The sequence below is a fragment of the Ailuropoda melanoleuca genome, chromosome 11 (assembly GCF_002007445.2).
Source record: "Ailuropoda melanoleuca isolate Jingjing chromosome 11, ASM200744v2, whole genome shotgun sequence".
Taxonomy (NCBI): Eukaryota; Metazoa; Chordata; class Mammalia; order Carnivora; family Ursidae; genus Ailuropoda; species Ailuropoda melanoleuca.
This window is the reverse complement of record NC_048228.1, coordinates 67,434,991-67,453,834: the sequence shown is the minus strand read 5'-3', so window position 1 is coordinate 67,453,834 and position 18,844 is coordinate 67,434,991. Positions and strand designations below refer to the sequence as shown.

General features: G+C 34.5%; 1 protein-coding gene across 12 annotated transcripts in view; it reads left to right on the top strand.

Moving 5' to 3' along the window:
- Positions 1-18,844, top strand: part of EXOC1 (exocyst complex component 1) — a 59,312-nt gene that overhangs the window by 2,463 nt on the left and 38,005 nt on the right. For 8 of the 12 annotated variants that reach the window (XM_019798437.2, XM_019798435.2, XM_019798434.2 and 5 more), the window contains 8 exons: positions 1,881-2,014; positions 7,497-7,627; positions 10,382-10,541; positions 13,445-13,465; positions 14,987-15,174; positions 17,033-17,260; positions 17,467-17,599; positions 18,248-18,357. In XM_019798437.2, coding sequence (XP_019653996.1) covers positions 1,891-2,014; positions 7,497-7,627; positions 10,382-10,541; positions 13,445-13,465; positions 14,987-15,174; positions 17,033-17,260; positions 17,467-17,599; positions 18,248-18,357 — 1,095 coding nt within the window. In that variant the 5' untranslated portion in view covers positions 1,881-1,890. The other 4 variants (XM_011223486.3, XM_019798436.2, XM_034671777.1 and 1 more) reach the window with 2 other exon arrangements.

Here is an 18,844-nt window from a genome sequence, read left to right as displayed (position 1 = left end):
GTCATCAAAGGAAATATTAAAGGGTTGCTGAGCAACAGTGAAAGTCTAGCTTTGAACAGATTTAGATAATTTGTAATGAATGCAATGAACATAGATATATGGCCTTCTTAAATGGTATATGGTAGCCCATAAGAAGTGAAGAAATGTACAGTTCATGGAGATTGATAAAACATGGTGAACTAGTCTACAAACAGAGTAAGATAGTTGAAGGAGATAGTGTGGGTGAACACTGCCTGCAGGCTAGGTTGGAAAAGAAATTAAGCTTGGAGAGACCAGATAGACGATGAGAACAGGAAGGAGGTGGGGGGGAGGTCAGAAGACTAGAGGCTAAGATAAAGTGAAAGGGGATGGAAGTGGGAAGATGTGATTTTTTTTGTGAGAAAAGCAATTTTTTGACTTGGAGCAGACATCGAAGTTTCACAGATTGAGTGAAATATAGGAGATGCCTCGTTTCCAAAAGTGTCATTGTATTATAAAAATTTATTCTATGTCATTTATTTAAAATTTATAATTTCTTCATTTTCCCATAAAAAGGGTGTTAGAAGTTAATTTCCTAACCAAGTTCACATGTCTGAAATACCACACATTTGCGTTGGAAAATATATATATTTAAAAATAAAGTTGGAAAGAAATTTTTAAAAATATTTAAGTTGATATTTGAAAAAAGACATTGAATTTAGTGAGAAGAAGGAGATAAATGGAAACCTCTCTTTATAATAGCTTTATTGAGATATAATTCATATACCATAAAATTCACCCTCTCAAATGTATAATTTAGTAGTCTTTAATATATTCAAAAGGTTATACAACCATCACTACTATCTAATTCAAGGGCTTTTTCATGACCCCAAAAGAAACCCCATACCCATTAACAGTCCTTCTTGCCCCTTGCCCCTGCAACCACAAATCATTTTGTCTGTATGTATTTGTCTACTCTGGACATTTCATGTAAACAGAATCATAAAATATGTGGTCTTTTAACTGGTTTCTTTCACTAAGCATAACGTTTTCAAGTTTCATCAATGTTGTAGCATATATCAGTACTTCGTTCCTTTATTATGGCCAAATAATATTCCACTGTGTAGATATACTTCATTTTGTTGTATCAGTTTATTAATTGGTGGAATCTGAATTTGTTTCTATTTTTTGGCTATAGTCAATAATTCTGCTATGAACATTCATGTACAAGTTTTTGTGTGGACATGTATTTTCAGTTCTCTTGTGTCTGTACTTAGGAATGAAATTGGTGGGTCACATTTAACTTTCTGAGGAACAAACTGTTTTTCCAAAGTGGCTCCACCATTTTACAATCACCAACAATGCATGAAAGAGTTCTTTTTCTCCACATCTTTACCGATGCTTGTCTTTTTAATTTTAGCCATTCTAGCGGGTGTAAAGTGGTAGTTAGCGCATTTGGTTTTGGTTTGCATTTCCCCAGTGGTTAATGATGTTGAACATCTTTTCATGTGCTTATTGGCCATTTATATGTTTTCTTTGGAGAAATGTCTGTTCAAATCCTTTGCTCAGTTTTTAATTAGGTTATTTGTTTTTTTTTTTATTGTTGAGTTGTAAGAGCTCCTTATATAGGAAATTTATATTTAAAGATTGAGCATAGGTTTTTATTTTTTTTCTTAGAATTTTTTTTGTATCATAATATTTGGTAAGCACTTCCAAAGATTTTAGAGTTTGACAATGCTGGTTCTCTAATTTCTTTTCCAATCATACGACTTTTTATTTTTATGAGGTTGGTATGTTGATGTATGAAATCATTCTTCCTATGCTTATTCGCCATACATAATTTTTTAAATCATAAATGGAACAATATGAGATAGAGTGATTTTGAGAATGAGCTTAATATCTATACTCTCAATTTTTTTCAGCTGATTAAAAATGACAGCAATCAAGCATGCGTTACAAAGAGACATTTTTACACCAAATGATGAACGCCTGCTGAGTATTGTCAATGTCTGCAAAGCTGGAAAAAAGAAAAAGAACTGTTTTTTGTGTGCCACAGGTGGGTATTTAGTAAGCAAAAGTGCTTGTTTGGCATTCTTTTATTGTTTTATTCCCCAGAGGACTTTCCCCCTTGTTTTTAATATTCTCATTGTCTCGGGATGCCTGGATGGCTCAGTTGGTTAAGCGTCTGCCCTCAGCTCAGGTCGTGATCCCAGAGTTCTGAGATCAAGTCCTGAATTGGGGTCCTTGCTCAGCAAGGAGCCTGCTTCTCCTTCTGCCTGTTGTTTCCCCTGCTTGTGTTCTCTCTCTCTCTCTCTCTCTGATAAGATAAATAAATAAAATCTTAAAAAATATATATATATTCATATATTCATATTCTCATTGTTTCTATAATTGGAAAAACTGTTGGGCCAACACATTTATTTTTAAAATTGTCTTTAATTAAATATTGAGTAGATACAACAGAATCTATACTGTATATATATATAAGGTGCAAAGACTAACCATACAGGGAACACTCATGTACTTAACCACCCAGTGTAAGAAGATATTACCATTACCTTTGAAGTCTCCTGTGTGCCCTTCCCTAATCCCATTCTCTTCCCTCACTCATTAAGAGGTAACTAGTATCCTGAATTTTGGTTCAGTCTTTCCTTGCTTTTCTTTATCATTTTACTGTGTGTTTGTAATCTCAAATAACATATTGTTTAGATTTGCATGTCTTTGAAATTTACATGAATTGAATCATAGTGCATATATCCTTTTTTGACTTCTTCCATTCAACATTCATGTTCATGTTCGAGAGTTTTATTTCTCTTTTTTCGTATAGCCATAATTCTTTCATTTTCACTCCTATGGAGTGTTCTAATCTATGAGGGTACCAGTTTACTTACGCATCATACTAGTTAGATGAACATTAGGTTCGTTTTCAGACGAACTTTAGGTTACTGTTCAGACAGCACTTCTGTGAACATGTTTGTCCTTGTGTCCTCGTACAAAAATTTTTTAGGGTAGATACTAAATGTAAAATTGCTGGGTCATAGGCATATAAATGTTTAACACTACTATAATACCAAATTATTTTCAAAAGTAGTTACACTGGTTTTCATTCCCACAAGCAGTGTGTGTTTGGAGTTCTTTCTGTACATCCTAGTCAAAACTTGGTTTTGACACTTGGTTTTGACAGACTTAATTGATTCCAACCTGGTGGAAATAGCATGTAAAAAAGTATCTCATTGTGGTTTTAAATTTCATTTCCTGTTAATGATGAAATTGAGCATCTTTTCATGAATTTATTGACCATTTAGTTTCCTTGTTTTAGAAATTTGCCTTAAAGCCTTTTGCTCATTTCTCTGTCGCGTTGGTTGTCCTTTTACTGATTTGTACAAGTTCTACTTACTAATCCTGTGTTGGTTATATGCATCCCAGTTTGTGGCTTGTGTACTTTTTGATACTTTTTAATGAAATTTCTAATTCTAATGAAATCACATTAATCAATCTGATCCTTATGGCTTCCACTTTTTTATCTTATTTAAGATATGCTTCCCTAGAGGGGCGCCTCTCAGTCGGTTAAGCACTCGACTCTTGATCTCAGCTCAGGTCCTGATCTCAGGGTTGTGAGTTCAAGCCCCATGTTGGGCTCCATGCTGGGTGTGGCATCTACTTAAAAAAAAAAAGAAAAAAAAGATATACTTCCCTGGAGTAGCAAAAGTATTCTTCTGTACTGTGTTCTAAAAGTTTTATAATTTTGCCATTCACATTTTAGTTTTTAATTTACCTGTGTCCGTGTTTGTAGTGATGAATGGGAGTGTGCCTATTTCTGGGTTCTCTCCTATATCTGGTTTTTATTTTGTCTTGTTTTGGTTCTTCAATCTTCTACCTAAATTTTAGAATCTGGCAAGTGCCAGATTTTGTTGGGATTTTAATTAGAATTGTTTTGAATATGTATTTCAGTTCAAAGAGAACTTGTATTTTCATGATACTGAATGTTCTTGTCCATAGACATGGTGTAGTTCTCCATTTACCTAGGTCTTCTTTAATGCTTTTCAGTAAGTTTTACAGTTTTAAAGGCTTTCAATAAGATATATAGTTTTAAAGGTTTTGCACATATGTTGTATTCATTCCTAGATTTTTTGATACTATCATAAATAATAACTTACTAGCACTAATACATCTTTAAGATTTTAATTTTTTTTAGGTTTATTTATTTATTTATTTGTCAGAGAGAGAGAGAGCACAAGCAGGGGGAGTGGCAGGCAGGGCAGGCAGAGGGAGAAGCAGGCTCCTGGGTGAGCAAGGAGCCCGATGTGGGACTCGATCCCAGAACCCTGGGATAATGACCTGAGCCCAAGGCAAACGCTTAACCAACCGAGCCTCCCAGGCGTCCAAGACTTTAATTTTTTAGAGCAGTTTAAGGTTTACAACAAAATTGCAGAAGGAGGTACACAGATTTCCCATATATTCCCTGCCCCCACATATGTGTATCCTCCCCCTTTATCAATACTACTGGCAACAGTGGCAACAGTTTGTTACCAAAAATGAACCTACACTGACATGTTGTAATCATCCAAAGTCCATAGTTTACCTTAGGGTTTACTCTTGGTGTTGTACATGGTATGGGTTTCAACAAATGTATAATGAAATATATCCACCATTGTAGTATCATACAGAGTATTTTCCCTGCCCTAAAAATCTTATGTGTTCTGCCTATTCGTCTTTCCCCCAACCCCTACCCTTTTCAACCACTGTTCTTTTTACCATTTGCATGGTTTTGCCTTTTCCTGGATGTCATATCGTTGGAATCATACAGTATGTAGCCAACTCAGCTTGGCTTCTTTGACTTAGTATACATTTACATTTCCTCCATGCCTTTTCTGGCTTGATAACGCATTTCTTTTTAGCACTAACTAATATTCCATGCCTGGATGTACCACAGTTTATCCACTCACCTACTGAAGGATATCTCAATTGTCAATTTGACAATTATGAATAATGCTACTATAAACACCCATGTGTGGATTTTTGCATGGATGTAAGTTTTCAACTCCTTTGGGTAAATACCAAGGAGTGTGATTGCTGGATCATATGGTAAGAGTATCTTTAGTTTTGTAAGAAACCACCAAACTTTCTACCAAAGTGGCTGTATCATTTTGAAGTCCTACCTGCAATGTTTGAGAGTTCTTGCTGCTCCACATTTTTGCCAGCATTCGGTGTTGTCATGTTCTGGAATTTGGCCATACTAATAGGTGTATAGTGGTATCTCATTGCCGTTTTAATTGGCATTGCCTTGATGAAATATGGTGTTGCGTATCTGTTCATATGCTTATTTGTTATCTATATATCTTCTTTGGGGAAGTGTCTGTTAAGGTCTTTGGCCATTTTTTAATCAGGTTTTTTGTTTTCTTATGGTTAAGTTTTAAGAGTCGTTTGTAGGAGCACCTGGGTGGCTCAGTCATTTAAGCGTCTGACTCAGTTTTAGCTCAGGTTGTGATCTTAGGGTCCTGAGATGGAGCCCATGTTGGCTCAGCACTCAGCAGCACAGAGTCTGCTGAAGACTCTGCCTTCCTCTGCCCCTCCCCCACCATGTGCGTGGGCACTCTCTCTCAAATAAATAAATCCTAAAAAAAAATAAAGTCCTTTGTATATTTTGGATAACATTACTTCATTAGATGTGTCTTTGGCAAATATTTTCTTTTTTTTTTTTTTTTAAAGATTTTATTTATGTATTTGACAGAGATAGAGACAACCAGTGAGAGAGGGAACACAAGCAGGGGGAGTGGGAGAGGAAGAAGCAGGCTCATAGCAGAGGAGCCTGATGGGCTCGATCCCACAACGCCGGGATCACGCCCTGAGCTGAAGGCAGACGCTTAACCGCTGTGCCACCCAGGCGCCCCATGGCAAATATTTTCTTGCAGTCTGGCTTGTCTTCTAATTCTCTTAATATTGTCTTTTGCAGATCAGAAGCTTTTAATTTTATTAAACAGTACAGTTTAAAAATCATTTATTGTTAGGATCTAGAAATACAGTTGGTGTTTTATATGGATTTCCATATCAATCTTGCTAGACTTTCTTATTAATTCTAATAATTTGTCCATAGACTCTAAGTAGTGATATTTTCTTCCTTCCTTTATAGTCTGTATATTTTTAATTTATTTTTGTTGCTTTAGTCTACTGGTTAGGACCATCAATACAGTTTTGATCTCAAAGGGAATGGCTTCACTTTTTAGTATTGTAATTACTGTTTTTTGTTTACAGTGCAAAGGAAGCTCCCTTCTGTTCCTGACTTTTTACTTTTTTTTATTTTTGGTCATTGAATGGATGTTCAATTTTATCAAATGCTTTTTCAAATCATCGAGATTATCATTTATTTCCTTAATTTAGTAGTATGGCGAGTAATTGTACTTGGTTTTTCAAATGATAAGTTGAATTCTTGAAATAACGTAAATCAATCATGATGTATCATATGCCATCAATTATACCATATATTATTTTATGTAACACTTAAAAAAATGCTATGATATTGCATCAGTTGTTAAGACATATTCTGATTTCAGAGATGTTAAAATGTGGGGGGAAATGTACATCTCAGAATTGGTGAAATGAAATACTATCTTTTGTATATGCCCTTGGATTAAGTTTGCCAGTGCAGTATTTGTTTGTAGTATTTGTGTATTTGTAGTTATAAAATTTTTCACCCATGTTCATTAATGACATGGTCCTGTAATTTTCTTTTGTACACTATCTTTGTCCTTAAAACCAAAGCAATAAAGTAACTTGGGATTATTCCCTTGTTTTCTGTACAGTGGAATAATTATGTATGTTTGGAATGTTTCCTTGGAAAACTTGGCAAAAGATACCAGTAAAACTGTGTTGGAGTAGGTTTGGGGGAAGAGATTTTTCACTTACTAATGCAGTTTCTTTAATGATTATAGAATTTTCCGTATTTTCTGTTCTTAAGTGAGTTTTGGTAAGTTACATTTTTTAGAGATTCAACCACTTCATCTAAATTTTTTAAAGTACTGGCATTCACTCCAATCCATCCACTATTCTGCTGACAGAGTAATTTTTAGAAATAAATTAGAGCATGTCATTTCCCTAATTAAAATCCTCTAAGAACACCCCCACAACCTCAGATAAAGGCCCTTTGTGATCTGAAATTTCATCTTTTTTTTTTTGTAACTTCATTTCCACCCACTTTATTGCATGAACAATCCATACTGAATCACTCACCGCTGTTCTGAAATGGTATTAGGCTCTTTCAAGCCCCTTTGGCTTCACATATGTCAGTCATTTTAGAGCTCATACTATTCTTTCAACACTGGTCTGAAGTTTTACTTCTCAAGGAATCTGCCTCTGACCCTGTTGTCTGATTTAGATGTTCCCTTTGATGCTCTGTGCATTATTCAGTCATGGCATATATTAGGAAATACTACTTTTAGTATCACGTATGGGCACCTGACAACTGTATTTGCAATGAGTGGATGAATGGATGAAGAATAAGTGAGTGAATATTTCTGATGAAAGTGTGTTTTACTCAACAGTGACAACTGAACGCCCTGTGCAGGTGAAGATGGTCAAAGTCAAGAAATCTGATAAAGGAGATTTCTACAAAAGGCAGATTGCTTGGGCCCTTCGAGACCTTGCTGTGGTAGATGCCAAGGATGCTATTAAAGTATGTTTTTCTTAGTTCTTTGACCCGTGTTCAGAAAGTGTCTTTCATTTTCTAACGTAGTAGTATGTCTTCTAAGATGAGCTAAATGTCTTGTTTTGTAACCCTCTGCTCTACCAACTCAGCAAGAATTAGTCTAAAGTGTATTATTAAACCTTCCATTCTCCCACTCTTCAGTCTCAAGCTAAAATGCATTTTTGTTTCATTGTTTTTGCTTTTGTTTGAGCTATAGTTATGTTTGTGGGCAAGTTATATACACTAGAGCAAAATAACTGTATATTTCAGTATTTGGGTTAGGTGTATCTAGTCTAAAATTCATGTATTAGCACACATTTTTAAGTGTTGTGAGTAGTTTTTTAAACGCCTTCATTGTTTTGGTAAAACCTAGTTCAACATCATGTGTAACAAATAAACCAAAGTGAATCTTCCTTAGTTTGTCTTCACAAAGTAATGTAGAATCATCAGCTGAGGCAACCAGGCTGGCCTTTTGAGGCCATGGTTTCATATTTGTGGCTCAAGTAAAGGAAGTGATGGTGAGTTACACACCTTATTTTTTTAAGGAACTTAAAGAATAAGGTATAAGAATGTAAATATTCCACTTTTCACTGAAGCCACACTCAAACTTTAAGAAAATTGAATAATGTAATAATCATGTTAAAGGACCGTGTTTATTTCTGACAAGTCAAGGCTTTTCACAGCAATACCCTTTTTTCAAAGAAATTTAGTAGAGCTCCTCTGGTGAAATTAGGTGCTCCTTCCCCTCAGCCTCTCTTACCCTGCCCTTCATCTTCCTTCCGCAGGAATGTTTTGCATCACACCCACTTGTGATGGGGCTGATAGCAAGGCTTACCTTAATGTAACTGCAGGTGCCCTTTGATTTAACCCTTCAAGCCTCACGCGTTTACTTAAAAGGCACAAAGAAGTAGAGGCTACCTTTGTAGAGCAATCCAATAAAATAAAAATCTGACTTTCCCCTTACCCTGGTATAGACCTCTGGGGAGCTAAAGTCTGGACAAAATGACAGGCAGTTGTGTCAAGTGTGAAATATTTTTTAAATGAAGCCAAAACAACTTTAGGAGAGCTTTGCATATCTAGAATATGCAATTCAGAATTCCGATTTCTAACAAAGGTGGCCAGTGCTTTTCTTTAAGTAATTTAGGTGCACTGGGCCGCTGCTTTATCCCTAAGGGGCACCCAAAACACTTTAATAACTAATTAAATAAATTCTCTTACCATGGGAAAAGATCAAGAGTAGAGACTTTTCTGGGTAGGTTTCTGTTTAAGAGAAAATACTATAAGGGCTTTTTAGAAATGAGTCTTTATTAAAGAAGCTTTTTCCTTCAATAGTTTTGCACTTTATAACCCCATTGACTTGCATAATTCACTAACGTTGCTGATGCTTATTTGAATGCATTCTCACAGCTGATGCCTCATTGCTGACTTTCTTAATGGATGCTTTTTTTTTTCACCTTATGTAAGCACCTTGGCGTGTGCACACTATATATGGATGTAAAACATAAAATTTTTATACATAGCCTAACATTAGCCATTTAGTGTCACACATTGATTTGTGTGAGCGTTGCCACTGGAGCACTCAGCTTCTTTTATGGCATTATGGGAAATATTCCCAGGAAAGAGATCATTTCCCATCAAGTTTTAGATTAGTTGCCAATACCCTTAGAATTTTTTTATAAGTAATAATGCAATTACCTTTTTATTGGAAATGCAGATTTTTAATCTTTTGATGTTTCAGTTCTGCTTATTGAGCTAATTATAATTAGTAGATCCATGCTACTGTAATATGATTGTTATACCAGGTCAAATCCTGATTCCTCAATTATCCCAACCCTTCACAAAAGTCTGGTATCATCTCCCTTACCTTTAAGGCATTTATTTACATTTTTCCCACCAAATGACACTTTGAATGAATCGGATATATTGTTAGCTTTCTGTAGGACATTAAGAACATTTGAATCTATTTTTAATTCCTCAGATGTGAAGAAAAGCATACATCCATATATTTTCATGTTTTAGATAACAGGCAAGTGATTATACATTCACGTGGGAAATATTAGCCTGGTATGAAATCACGGCTGCAAGGTGGCTTAGGAGACAGGGTACTGCACTTCTCCCACAGACTGGGCTTCTTTGTCATTCAAAAGAACTTCAAGGCTAGCCAGCCTTTTTTATTTTTGAGGCACCTTTGATCATTCTCTGTTTTCAGTCCGTCCCTGCTTCCACCTCATTTGCTCTTGGAAACCACACTAGGATGTAGATTGTATTTTTTCTCATATGTTATAATTAGAAGACATATTCTTTACTAAGGAGTTAGTGTCAGATCACTATGAATAATAGTGCATTATCATCAAAGAATAGGTATAGCTCTAAAACCCCATAGGTAATTTAAAAAGAAAAATTAGGTGCACATCAAAACTGGAGACTGTTGTCATCTTAACTAGGAAGTCTGGCCACAGAGCTTTTACCTAGACATCCTATACTTCTACTCATATACTAAAGGGGCATAAGAGGAAATTACCAAAACATTTTGTTGTTTTTTCATCCAGCTTCTTTTGGGAAGAAAACAAGGTTTTTCCTACAAATTGAATTCTCTGAACCATTCTGTGTAAGTCACTTAGCTGATTTTTAATGGTGATTTTAAGAACAGCTTCAACTTCTTTTCATTCTATTGAAATACAGACTTTATAATAATGAAAAAGATATGATCACAAACAATATCTTTTGCATATTTTATTTCAGGAAAATCCTGAATTTGATTTACATTTTGAAAAAATATATAAATGGGTTGCCAGCAGCACTGCTGAAAAGAATGCATTTATTTCATGCATTTGGAAATTGAATCAGCGATATCTCCGGAAGAAAATTGATTTTGTCAATGTTAGTTCACAGCTCTTGGAAGGTAAAGTTAAATAAAAATGTTTATGTAAAATCAAATATATCTACAAGTGAATATATAATTTGACATTATTCAGAATGATTAGCACTCTGATTTACCTTATATTGCAAATGACTTGAAAAATAATTTTTCTAAAAAAATAATTTTTCTTATTGCAGAAGTGATACTTGTTTGTTATAGAAACTGATACTTTAAACTAAATAAATAAAAATCACTTATAAACTTAATCCTCAGAGATAACTGCTGTTGATGTTTTGTTAGTCTTCTCATCTTTTTCCTATGCATAATTACTTTCTTAAAATAAATTAACATTGTTTTCTAACGTACTTTTTCTTATAATGAACATTTTTCTTATAATGAACATTTTTCATGTTTCTAAATACTTATCCCAACATTATTTTTAGTGGTACCATAGTATTCCATTATATGAATATACCTTGATTTATTTAACTAATCATTTATTTTAAAATTTCCAATCTTTGCTATTTTAAATAATTTTAACATGAATATCCATGTAGTTACATTTTTGTGCAGAGTGTAGGTATAGTGGTTAAGAACATAACTTGAGTCAGACTACTTGGGTTCAAATCCTGGCTTTGTCACTTACGAGTTATGTGACCTTGGATTATTCTATGTTTCAGTTTTCTTTATCTCAGGAATAGAGATATTAGTAGTATCTACTCCATAGGGTTGTTGTGAGGATTAAATTACTTAGTATATGAAAGTGATGAGACGATGCCAGGTGTATAGTAAGTACTCAATAAATGTTAGCTCTTATATTATCAGGATAAAATCCTTAGACATGAAGTTAAATAGGATATTTTTGGTCATTATATCTTCAGGGTTGTTACTGTGGATTATTTTGTGTTACAAGACGAAAATTATTGTTATTTATTAAAAATGTACAATGAGATTTTATTCTTTTAAAATTTCTTTCATAAAGGCATAAACATTGTAAGAAAATGGTTCTGTATGCCTTGTGGATACAATTTGTGTTGTATTGTTTAGCTCAAAGAAAGCAGTTGAAATAACAGCTAGTATGTAGATGAATAGAGTTGTTGCTCCTCTTTATTAATAAAAAAACAGATTTATTCCAAATAATATATATTAGAAAGAAAACTTAGATTTGTCTTAAGTTGTATATTAGCATTTTAAAATAGGAGCCTCATTCTGTTTGGTTAAAACATCTGAAATAGCCAATATTCAACCATTTTGACCTATAAAAATGGCCGTTTCAGATGCTTCCAACTATTCATTTACTTAGCCATTTGCCTCTGTCCTTTCACTATTCTGTTTTACTTACTCCTTTTCTGTTTGCCTGTGGATATTTCCCTCAAATATAGTATTCCTTCCCGATACTTAGTAAATATTAAGCCCATTATTGGTTTTAGGTTTGATGCTTAAAACTGGAGAGGCAAGTCACATCTGTCAGGCCCTGTGCTACTCCCCTCAGTGCAGCCCTTGTGTAGGAGCCCTCGGGGCTGCGATCTGACCAACATTAGACCCCGGTATCTTGGCAACTGAGTATGTTGAGGGAATGACCTTCAAGAAATTGATGATAATTTTTCATGCCTTGAATAGTGGTTTAATTTGTGTTTTGAACGGCTTTTATTTTATTTATTTTTTTGACTTTTCAGGGTTGAATGTTTTGATGAGGGAATGATTGCTATTCTGTTTTTAAATATTGTGTATCTATGGATGTTATTCGTTGCCTACGATATGTTTTAGACCAATACATTTCATTGAATCAACTGTATTAGAAAATACATACCCTACCTAGCTTCCCTCATTAAGAAATATTACCATAATCAGTGAGAAGAATATTGCTGTCTTTTTAGAATGAAGTATCTAACTTAAAAAAAAAGAAAGACATTTAATTTTTTAAGACCTAAAGCAAAGTGAGACATTTTCATGTTTATAAAAGTTACCCCTAATTCAGATCAATTTTAGGAATACTGTGAAGATCCTTAAGGATCTCATTATGAAAATCGTTTTCTATAAATCAATAACTGTTTAGTGGAGTTCAGAGAATAGTTTCCTTAATGTCTGTAAACTTGTTTTAATGGATTTTGAAATCATAGCTGTTGATTCCTATTAAAAAAACAATAAATGTGTCTAAGTTTTGGGTGATGTTAAAAAACAAATAAGAAATTATCACCATCTACTTTTAAGAGATAAGTAATCATCCAAGTAAGACTTCACTGTGAATGCTAACAGTGGCAACTTGAGTGGTTTTTGTTGGTGACAATTGAATGTTTACGCCAATAAGGGGGGGGGGGGCTTCTCAGCAGAAGGCTTTTAAGGTTTTTAAAGGAGGATTTTGTTAGCAGTTGAAGTAGAGTCAGGTTTTTGTTTGACTTTTTCTTTTCATTCTTATAACTAGATTTTAAAAAAGAAATCTTTGGCTTGAATCCTTAATTTAGCCAGCTTGAACAGATATCTCGTGTGTTTTTTTAAAATTGTTTCAATCTCGTCCTTTCTAACAGTGTTTTATGACTAATCTATTATGAGGGAGTGTCTGGGTAAAGTTTGGGGGCCTTAAGTGAAAATAACTAGACTAAATGCATGAGTCAGAGCTGACCTAAAAATAATTCTCAGGAAGTGATCTGTTTCCCAGTTTTCTCCAAGGACTAGTCAGTGCTGTTTCTTAAAAGAAAAAATGGAAAGATAAATGTATTTTTAGTCATTGTCAGAAAAAGAATAAGAAAATTAACTCTGGAAATTTAGTTTCTGTGGATCTTTCCACTTGGTACTTGATTTGGACATTGTCTTTTAAACTTTGATATACCAAAAGTTCAAATGAAATATGGGTAGTATTTAAAAATTTTAAACCTGTATACTTTTCTACCCAGCTAATATTCTTTGCTTACTTTCCTCTGCTTTTTTCATACCTTTTTACACTCCAGAACTGCCTAAAGTTACAGAAGGTGCGTAACACCTTTTCTTTTTATTCTATTCCATATATTTTTTATTACTTGCCATTGTTATGTACTGTTGGTTGCATATTTTATGAAATTGTGCATAGGGACAAGTTTGTTACCACAAAATCCATATAGTAATAAAATTAATGGTAGGATTCATTATTGACTTACAAAGGACTGTTTCATGGAAGAGAAAATAACTTCTGAAGCAGTTATGATCGTTTAAAATATTTATTTATTTTAAATACCTGCATGTGTAAGGAGCTGTACAGAATGATTTGGGCAGTCCCTGCCCCCTAGTGGCTAATAAACTGTCAGATGTGACATTTGACATTTCCACAGTGAGCTAAAATGGAGTCGTTCAAAGGACAGGGAACTAGGTGATGCATGTCTGAAGAACCATTTATATACTGTAATCTGTAATTGCCTGTACCAAAAGTTTTATTCCCCTCTTTTTGTTTTTCTGGGACATTACTTAAATCTGCCTAATTATCATTCTTAAGAGTAAGTCATTTATTACTTTGAGTTAGTTATTTTTTTCCTAGAACAAATTAACATATGTCAAGTCATGCTGAATGTAAATATTTCATTTGCATACAAAATAATGAATATTTAAAGTGTCCAGAGGTTGTGATTTAAGTCGTGTCCGATTAAGTTTATGAAAATCAATAACTTTATTGAGAGTTTTAGTTAGGGGTAAAAAATTTTTTTTTTCACTTTACCTCTCCTAACCTCAAGCTTTATATAAAATCCCACAAGCTAAGTGTATTTTCTCAAAAAATGGAATTGAAACGTTTATCCAGAGGACACCTTACATTTGACCTTTTGGTCCTTTGTTAAGAAGCATGAAGACCAGTTAAACTTTTGTAATTTCAAACAGCCATGTTATTGTTGCTCTTGTTACTGTAGACTTGTTGAGAAAACCTTTATACCTGATCTTCAGAAATTTTATCAATGCATGTGAAATTGTTTTAAGCAAAGAAATGGAAATTTCATGTAATATTTTCAATACCCAAAATAAATTGTGACTACATTTTTCATATCAACTAAAAGTTATTTGGAAAAAAAACCATAACAAGGACAAAAAAGAACAAAGGAAAAACATTACCTGGGGGAAAAAAGGAAAGCAAATTATTTTTTATGTGTCCTAAATTCATACTCATTGTTTTATTAGAGCAGCAACCACCATAGGAAAAAACGATTAGGCTTGTTTCCACGTGTCTTGTTTCTGGTTTTGTATTTATTTTCGTAGTTTATGTTTTGGGAAATTGTTTGAAAGCCTGTTTTAATACTTAAAAGTGAGTGAATTAGACTGCATGTATTTGTATTTGTTATAATAAATGTTACAATAAACATATTAACATATGCAGTTTTTCATAAAAATAAGGTTTTTTTAAATATTTTGAAGCATTCTTTCCTATTTTTCAGCCACTAAATGTGACCTGTGCTTATAACTGACTATAAGTACCGTGTTATTGTCCTTCCTACTTTTTCACTACGTTATTTTTAATTTTTACCCTCTTTAAGAGTCTGTTCCAAGTGGAGAGAATCAGAGTGTGACAGGAGGTGATGAAGAAGTAGTAGATGTATACCAGGAGTTAAATGCGAGAGAAGAGCAGGATATTGAAATAATGATGGAAGGCTGTGAATGTGCAATCTCTAATGCCGAGGCCTTCGCAGAAAGGTTGTCGAGAGAGCTGCAGGTGCTGGATGGGGTAAGACCTTTCATAATCTGTAAATGAACAATGTGTAGTGGCTTGAGAAGACTGGTGATGTTCAGATTTTGCTGCCGCAGCACCTAAGCCTTTATAGTGTAATTATAGCCATCTCCCTCCGGAAGCACGTTACCAGATGCCTTATCTCTCACTGCTCTTGTTCAAAAGACAGAACCATTCCTGTTAATCAGGCCAGTGAAGGCAGTTGGCTGAGGTTGGGGATTTGGGGGGGGGTGGTTTTGACACAAAGCGATGGAAGTAAAAAGTAGCCGACCAGAAACCAACTTGGGGTTGCTTCCCCCCAGCCTCTGAAACACTGCAGAATAGTTTGCTGCAAAAGAATAGCATTTTTGTGGTTTGGAAAAAAAAAAAAAAAGGTACAAATTAGAAATAGAAAAATTAGTTTGAAATAAGTGAATCATTTACCCAAATGGAACAGAATAAATGTAGTGAAAACAAGGAGCCAGGGGAAAAGGATGTTTGGCTCCCCTGCTAAAATGTTTTGGGATAGCTCTTTTTAATTTGTATGCACAATTTCTAAGTCTGTAAACTCAATGCGCATCTTTAGAAAGTAAAAAGCTAAAAGACATAGCTAAAAATAACACCACTAATGTGAGAAAAATCTAGAGCAAGAACATGTGTTTTTTGTTTTGTTTAGACAAAATAAGCATTTAAGAAAAACCCTCAGAGAATGAGGAATATTTTAAAGACTTAAAAAATTTTGGCATTTTATACATGAAAGGTACAGAATTTATGAGGTTGAACTCAGGTCCAGAGATTACACAAATAGTTCAAGTTTACGAGTTTATAAAACTCACTGGAAGCTAAGCCTAGAAGAAACTTCAAGATGTTAACAGTGGAAATTGTCCTGGTCAGGATAGAGCCCCAGGTCTGCTACTTGAGAGATCTATTCAGTGGCCCAGAGTCCTGCTGGCTCTTACAGTTGGGCTATACTTACACTTGAGTTATTATGAATAGCATATAAAATATGTGTGAAATTACTGCAGCAGCTGTCCTTGATTCTTTTCATTCCTGATGCAAGTTTTTTCCTCATACCCTGTTACCTCCCTTCTTAGTGTGGCTTAGTGTTTTATATTTTCTTTTCTAATGAATATTGCATGTATGTTACAAGTTATCTCATTGCTTGCCAGTTTTATTTTGGATTTGACAGCTTCCATATTTCAGGAAACTTAGAATCATTAGTCAGAATCACTTAGAAAACAATGATAAGGGGATGGTGGTTTGTTCCCACTTTGCCTGGGAAAAAACGTGCAGTAGTTGCAAATGAAAGAGAAAAGAAAGAAGACGATAGAAGGAGCTGTTTTATGGATATATAGTCTGTGGCCATGTGGTCTTACGGTCGTGGCTCTTCCACATCATGTAAGTACCAGTTGTACTACAGTTATAAATTAGTTCAGTGTGTCCTTCAAAGACTGATCTATCACTGCTACCCTCTTGATTAAGGTATAGCACAGGTGATTATGCTTTTTTTTTTTTTTGGCATTTTACAACAATGTTAAGTATAGAAGATTTTTATAGCTGGTAGAATTGGAAGTGTCCGAAATGGGAATATATTAACACTGATGATCCATTGTGGGGCAGAACCCTACTTGTACAATCTGGGGAAATATGAAATACTGAGGCATGGTCTCTGACCTTGTTAGAGAGGCCAGTGTATCTTCCTGAAATACTGTGTAAAAAGGGAACATAAACATAAAGTGATAAACTAAAATAAATGTGTAGATGCTTACCAGTCTTTGTTACTCGGCTGTCAAAGGGATTTAGCAATATTTCATCTGAACACTTCTTTTATACATTTAAATAATATGAAGAGTTACTTTTGTTTTTCATGTTGTAGGCCAACATCCAATCAATCATGGCCTCTGAGAAGCAAGTGAACATCCTGATGAAGTTGCTGGATGAGGCTCTAAAGGAGGTAGATCAGATTGAGTTGAAACTGAGCAGTTACGAGGAAATGCTCCAAAGTGTAAAAGAACAAATGGATCAGATCTCTGAAAGCAACCACCTAATTCATCTCAGTAACACTAATAATGTAAAACTCCTGTCTGAAATAGAATTTCTTGTGGTAAGTATATTGGTAAATTGCTACCACCAACAAAAAACAGAAAAATATAATATAATATATAACACCCATTTGTAAACATTTTCTCATTTTCTTGTGAGAGTAAGATTTTAAATAATTCCAAAGACGTTATGATAGGATTGAGTAGCATCTTACCTGTAAATGTCCCAGAATTACATGTGCAAATGGTATATTTATATATATTCCAGAACCACATGGACTTGGCCAAAGGTCATATAAAGGCCCTTCAGGAGGGTGATCTTGCTTCTTCTAGAGGCATTGAGGCTTGCACCAATGCCGCTGATGCCCTTCTGCAGTGCATGAATGTAGCTCTTCGTCCAGGTATGTTCATTAGAAATTATAAAATCTGACCAAGAATCTGAGACTAAGCCTGTAACTTGGTATAAAGCTTTTAACAAGAAGTACATGGGGCAAGTGGTTTAGGGTGACTGTAGTATTAGCTCCTCAGACCAGTTTCACTTCTTTCCAATCATGTTTCTATTGGCACTAAGAACTTTTCCATTTTAGTTCCTGTGATTGATCAGCGGTGACTCTAGTTAACACCATGATTTTTCTCTAGTACTGTCTACAAAACCGAGCACAGAGTCGATGCTTTGATTAGACCAGAGAGCATGAGGTTTTGTTAGGCCAATGGTTCCAAAACTTGAGTTTGCTCAGAATCATGGAGAGGGTTTGTTAAAACACATATTGCCAGGCCGCAGCCCCAGATTCAGTAGGTCTGGGCCAAAGCTCCAGTATCCACATTTCCAGCAGTTCCCATATAATGCTGAGGCAGGACCACCCTTGGAGAACCATTATGCTATACTGTTTTTTTCTCTTGCTCACCTTTCTTTTATAAAGCAAATAAATAAACCAGTAAAACTTCGGGTTCTTCAAAACAGAGCTATGGATACTGTTATAAATGTATTCATTGAAGATCGGAGAAATCTTTTTACCTATTATATCAGTCAAGACATGTTCTGGTTTCAGGCCATGACATGCTCTTGGCAGTGAAACAGCAGCAGCAGCGTTTCAGTGATTTGCGAGAACAGTTTGCACGGAGACTGGCCAGTCACCTCAACAATGTTTTTGTTCAACAGGTAATTTTATTTCATTAACAAAACTGGCATGTTTCTGTAGCTTTTATATATATATATATATTTCCACAAAAATTGTAATGTGTTTAATTGGGATCACAGTAAATTCTTTCATATGTTTATTCACATGTTTATTTGAGATTTTTAAATAAGATTTTCAAGTATTTGCTCATAGATGTGTGTTGGGCCTCAACTGCCTCCTTAGGTAGACAGTCTGGTTCCTTTCAGCTAAAACTCTGATTCTAGAACTCAAATTAATAACTATGTTTACTTATTACACATACCATTTATATGTTCTTATCTATAAAAGTAAGTCCAAACTTGTTACATGTTTGCTGCTTGGCCTATTTTACTTCTCAGTATTTTGAGGTAAGAACCAGAACTTGACTCAAGTGTTATGTATGTTTCATTGGCTGTATATATTTTTATATAAGAGAAAAATGACTATAGCTGAGTTGTAAATTCCATTGGATTTAATTTTAATATAAAC